Source organism: Vigna angularis, chromosome 9, assembly GCF_016808095.1.
Source record: "Vigna angularis cultivar LongXiaoDou No.4 chromosome 9, ASM1680809v1, whole genome shotgun sequence".
Lineage (NCBI taxonomy): Eukaryota > Viridiplantae > Streptophyta > Magnoliopsida > Fabales > Fabaceae > Vigna > Vigna angularis.
The window spans coordinates 18,177,784-18,183,707 of NC_068978.1; the positions used below are offsets into that span (position 1 = coordinate 18,177,784).

Genomic DNA, 5,924 nt, shown 5'->3' on the forward strand with positions numbered 1-5,924 from the left:
TTTATGCGAATGTAAGATTCATGTTATAGAGATATATGAAAATAGTTCATTTTTTAACTTATGTTTTTAAGTAATACACTATTCAAACCAAAAGAGACTCTAAAGAACCGAATAAATGAGAATCCAAAGTGACAAGGCCACTAAACTAAGATAATAAAAGTTTCTCCTGGAAAGAAAACTACAATGGGTTGAATCTTAACCCAAAAACATTAGTAAGAATCGAAAATAACCCATCCAAAAATTTTCTCATACTTATATTTAAACTTTGACCAAGGACACTACCACATTTGTATACTCCAATGTCTTAAATTCAATGAGTTGGGCAACTTTCTCTGCAAATCTTGTGAACAATTCATCCATGGTATCTTTCCCAAACTCAACTGACAAAAGAGGTTCGAAAACCGCTCTAACGTACTTAGACAGGAACTCTACTTTCATTTTTCTATCAAGTATAGAATCACCGACATCCTCGTGAGGATTTGCATCCCAAACCATGTTGAAAGTCCTCAATGTTTGAATGGCAAAAGATCCTTCTTCTTCAATCACTTGTCTAATTTCTTCAGCTGTGGGACCATATACAGGTAGATCAAAGAAGTCTAATTTTTTCTCTTCAAGTAGACCCTACAAATCACAAAGAATAAATAAAGTTACCTTATTTTCCTATTGCTGGTCTCTAGAGTCTTTCAAATTTCTGGCTTTAGCAAGCACAAAATATACACCACAGGGGTAACATCCAATACAAAACAATGTGCAAAATAAATGATAAAATAATAAAATACGACCTAGCTATAAAACAACATATAAATTATTATAAAATTTAGTGTAAATTCTAGTTTTAAATCACAGTTTTCGAAACACATGTACTTTTGTTGTGGAATTCTAATGTGCGAACCGCAGTTAGTGGTTTCTGATACTCTTGGCATGAAATGACCGACACACATACACAATAATACAACTTATTTTGATGAGTTGGTTCACTTTTGGATAATCATCTATCAGACCTTATCGCTTACCTCTTGGACCATGTCATTGAGTACCATTCCAATTACCTCTGGAGCTGGATTACGAATTTTCCGAGTTTCATCTCTACCAATGAATGTAAGTAACATAATACCATCAGACTTTAATTCCTCTGAACGTGATTTTAGAAAAAGTTTGAAATTCTTTTCAAATTGCTTGAAGTATGCTTCACGGACAGAAGGAGAGCATGTACTTGTTACACAAATATTTCCCTTGTTGAGTGGTTCGTCTGTGTTGCTCGAGCTTTTTGGTGCCTGCATGATACCATGGCAAGGTTGAACATAAAAAAATTTAACTTTCGTAAATTCAATTGTATATATAGAATAGAACAGAAGCACATGCAGTTAAAATGAAATGATGTTAATTTCTTAAATATATCATCGAATATAATTGACCTGTGATAGCCAGTGAAGACTGTAAGAAGAATGAAAGAAGTGGATGTAATCATCAGGAAAAAGTCTTCCATAGAAGCTTCCAGGTGTTGCATGAATAAAACATCGTACATGGTTGTCGTTTTTTTCTTCATGTATTCTTTGGAAGAAGTCAGGGATAAACTTGAAGGTGCTGTTGAAATCATTTCCAAATACATCATTCATGTAAATTTGCAATGCGCGTGGCGTACCCTGGTTTAAGCTGAAGCTAGCCTTATCCACGATGCTTAAGATGTCTGACACAAAAAAGAGTGAATTTGGCCCCGAAGAGCATCCCAAATCTGCTACTTTCCAACATCTTTCGGAACTCAAGTTTGACATAAACCGTTTTACAGTATCTTCAAGTATAGGTTTCACCATGCTTGCCAATTTTCTCTGCACCAAATTTAACTTGGGTTACCTTCTTATAAGATTGAATATGATATATACATATATATGTCTGGTTCAACTCATTTCGTTTTAGGAAATTTATAAAACAAAAGGAAAACCCTGTTTCTATTTTATGATATAAAGGTTGTACAGATGATAGTTTTTGGACGGCAGAAAAGAGATGATATACCTGAAGTAAGGAGTTTTTGGCATAGCTGGTTTCTCCCTCTCCACCCTTCATATGAAGCACTCTCTCTGTTGCCATTATGTAATGAATGGACTCTGAACAATACAAAGACACCAAGAGTCGTTCTTTTCTTTGAAAAATGTCATGCAAAATATGTCTTGAGAAGATAGAGGTGTGAGGGGAGGAATTAGTTCTTGAGAAGTGGTGAATAGGAGGTAGGAACAAGAGAGGAGGAAGGAAGGAAAATTTGGCAGCTGTAATTGTAAGGATGATATGAGTTGCGTGGACTGAAGAAGAAAGACAACGTGGTGAGTGGGCAATGAAAGTTGTTTAATCATAATCCATGTGGTGTAGAGTTCCATGCATGAAGACACCTGTGAATCTTGGTTTGATGGCCTTGCCATTTTCCCTGGTTTCATCAAATACATTACATCCCTTTGTAAATAAAATTTATTACATTTGTTTTTCATGTCCCTTCCACACGTTACGTTAATTAATCATTTCAAAATATTATGATTAAATGTTTTTTTCTTGAATATTTTTTAAAATTGTTTTTAATTAAATTTATATTATTCTTATTATGTTTTATAAAGAATATATAAAGAATATATAAAGCATTCTTTTTCATAAATAATTTTGTGAAATGTTTTATTTGACAAATTTACTAGTGAAAAAATACCATTTTTTTTAATATATTTCAGATTTTTAACAAAAAATAAGTCTTAAAAAAATGTATGATATTTTTGAAATTATTATCAAAATATAAGTTTAAATTATTTATAAAATCAAAGCTTAATCACTAATTAATAAGAATAGGTTTCGGTTATTGAGCAGCATATATGTTTTGAATAATTTTAAAAGTATTATTGCTTTTTTAAAATATTTTATCTGAGTGGTAGAGGTATAGACTTCGATTTCAGGTAAAATCGAAACTTATACTAACTTATAAGAATAGGCTTAAATTATTGTGTATCCAATAATTTAAAAAATTGATAATATTTTAACATCATTTACGTGTCATTTTATTATTGGTTTATAATTACTTTAATAATCATAAACACCAACATGGACTAATCACATAATGATACGTAGATGATGTTAAAATGTTGTCAAAATATCATTATCCTTTAAAAAATGTCACAATTATTTTTAAAATATTTTAATTTAGTGACAGAGGTATAGACTTCGATTCTTTGTAAAATCGAAACCTATAACCTAATTGCATGAGATGGTGCATTTGTTACACATAACATGATAATAGGCCGATCAATTTTTGCGATAAAAAAGTTTTCATGATTGTCCCTCAAGATTTGTTATTTTTGTCTAATTATAATTGTTTGATTCTTTTTATTCTTCAATTATTTATAATTATATTGATATATTTTAGTGTAACAAAAAAACTAGTTCATACAAGTGCAATTTGTTGGAACAACTGGTACCGATTTTACGTAGCGGAAATAAACAGATACGATTGTTAAAGCAGAAAGCGTGTTACTGTCAATAAAACGGTTCCTTTGGCAATTTTAAATTTCTTGTAAAACTTTTAACAAACAATTGGTGTGTTAAAAAATGTAGAGAGTATAACGAAGAGAAAAATCACACAACTGATTTTTATCCTGGTTCGAATAAAAAAATTATACGTCCAATCGTTAATCACTATAAATAGTAATTAACCTTTTTACTAAAATATTGTTCACAGGTTACAATAAGATGAAATGATAAATGAGAAAAAAAACATCTTCCTTTGACAAACGAACCGGAAGTAAACACTAATACAAAAATGGTTTTTTATACCTCTTAAAAAAGGTTTTTTATACCTATTTTTTAGTAGGTATAGAAACAAGAAGTATAGAAAGTTTACGATCTTTTATACCTATTTTTAAATCGGTGTAGAAAGTTTTCATTTTTATACCTGTGTTATTCATAATAGGTATAAAAGTCTTATATTTACACCTAATACTATGGGAGCAGGTATAAAAAGTCCTCCTCGATGTTAGAGAGAAAATTTTCTTTTTATACCTACTGGTGCTATAATAGGTGTAAAAAGTGAAGTTTTTTTTTAAAATATTTTATTTTTATGTACTACTATCCATATTCAAACCTGTATAAGATTCAATCCCAAAATACAATTTAAATAATCAATAACAAGTAAAATAATCAATATTATTTTCATCTAACACATCAAAATGTAATATCTACCTTACAAATTTCCTAACTATATTTACCTAACATAGTTACTTAACATATTACACATAAAATAGTTCCTAAACTCAAAATGTAATATTGAAACATCCAATCATTTACAAATGGTTAAAAGAAATGTAGCCCATTGCTCCCGAACATCCTTTATGACATGTTGTTCCATTGGAGACGTGTCATCAAATATCTACATAATGAATAGTTTGAGTAAAGTTATAATATTAATAAATTAATATCTTAGTTATAAAATGTTCACATTACCAATTTCCATGAGTCAACGATATTTGCGGATATAATTTTCTGCATGTGCTTCATGACATAATATCCGCACTCAAAGCTTTCCGGTTGAGGTGAGCACTACAAGTTAAATTTATAAAGTATCATAAAATTTATAATTGTATTTATAGTTTGAAAGATTAACTACTTACAGTTGGTGCAATGAACTGCAACTTCTTTCTAGAGACGATATGTGTTCCCTGCAACCTTGAATATGCCTCAACCACTCTATAAAGTTAAATGTACATTGAAATGAGAACTTAGTAAAATCAGATATGTCTACACTACAAATAAAATATTAAAAACTTACAATATTAGTGTATTTTTAATAGCCAAAGTGTGAGGTTTTTTGTGCAATGAACATAAGAGAACTATAAGAAACTGTTGAGGAAGAATTAATAACAATTGTCAGTGACCCCTGTAGATTCAAACAATAATAGTGTTAAATAACATTTACATAAATAAAATTTATTAATAAAAATTATATACTTACTGTTGCAAATAAGGTGCTAAGTACACTTGCTTTTTTCCGTTTACAAAAGCCTCTAAGAGGTAGTTTTGGACCTCTTCACCTTTATTCCCAACTCCTTGAATGGCAACAGGGTCAATAAAACCATAAATGTGATCATTCTTCTTTTCAATGGTCAACCGATGTAAATACCTTAAACATTGAAAATGAATAATGTTAGAATAAAATATTGAATATATTTAAACTTCATAAATGTAGAAATTTACTTACAACAACCAAAGTTGTAATATTGATATACATAACATATCAGTGCCAGAGAGAATTTCAAAAATATCCCTTTGACATATGAAGAAAGAGAGAATTTCAAGAATATGTTGATAAAATTAAGATAAAATGAATTTACATTTCATATTAATTTAGTTATATTTAATGATACGATATTTTTTATTGTTAAGTTAATTTGCTTAGCATATTAGTCATCATATTATTAACTATGATATATTTGTTAACTTAAATACTATGATATACTTTTTAAAATCTATGTTAGCAACAAAAAATTCTACAACTTTTACTTTTTCATATCTACCTTAATATCCTTGTAAAATAAAATACAAGTAGTATTATGTTTTTGCTATATTTAAACACATAATATACTCATTCGTTATGATTTTCTAGTTCTATCAAATCTTCCTACTTTGAAGGCTGATATGTTTTATTTAAGTCGAAGTATTTATAGATCTAAAATATATTTGTTAATACACTTTAACACCAAAGTCAAATATTTATGAAAAAATCACAAAAAATGTAATTATGAATGCATAACTTCACCAATATTATTTATAATATCTTTATCGTAGAGTTTTGATGTGATCTTATATTATGTAGGTTATTATCTATCATGTGCTTTTTTAGAGTTTTACTAACCTGACTTGTTCACCAAATCTTTAATTAATCATATTAACCTTAAATTGGT

General features: G+C 29.0%; 1 protein-coding gene across 1 annotated transcript; it reads right to left on the reverse strand.

The window, feature by feature from the left end:
* On the reverse strand, positions 1-2,271 carry LOC108347104 (monomethylxanthine methyltransferase 2). The gene is made up of 4 exons (XM_017586229.2): positions 2,011-2,271; positions 1,416-1,826; positions 1,014-1,274; positions 1-621 (listed from the first exon to the last, which is right to left on the reverse strand). The coding sequence occupies exons 1-4, from the start codon at positions 2,083-2,085 to the stop codon at positions 259-261; spliced, it is 1,110 nt and encodes a 369-aa protein (XP_017441718.2). The 5' UTR covers positions 2,086-2,271; the 3' UTR covers positions 1-258.
* Positions 2,272-5,924: the final 3,653 nt, after the last annotated feature.

Bases quoted from the DNA above. Each gene is read 5' to 3' on its own strand.
- LOC108347104 (XM_017586229.2), bottom strand. From the start codon at position 2,085: ATGGCAACAGAGAGAGTGCTTCATATGAAGGGTGGAGAGGGAGAAACC. The intron at 1,827-2,010 runs GTATATCATCTC...AATTTGGTGCAG, and splicing joins CCAAAAACTCCTTACTTCAG to AGAAAATTGGCAAGCATGGT. The intron at 622-1,013 runs GTAAGCGATAAG...TGTGATTTGTAG, and splicing joins TCAATGACATGGTCCAAGAG to GGTCTACTTGAAGAGAAAAA.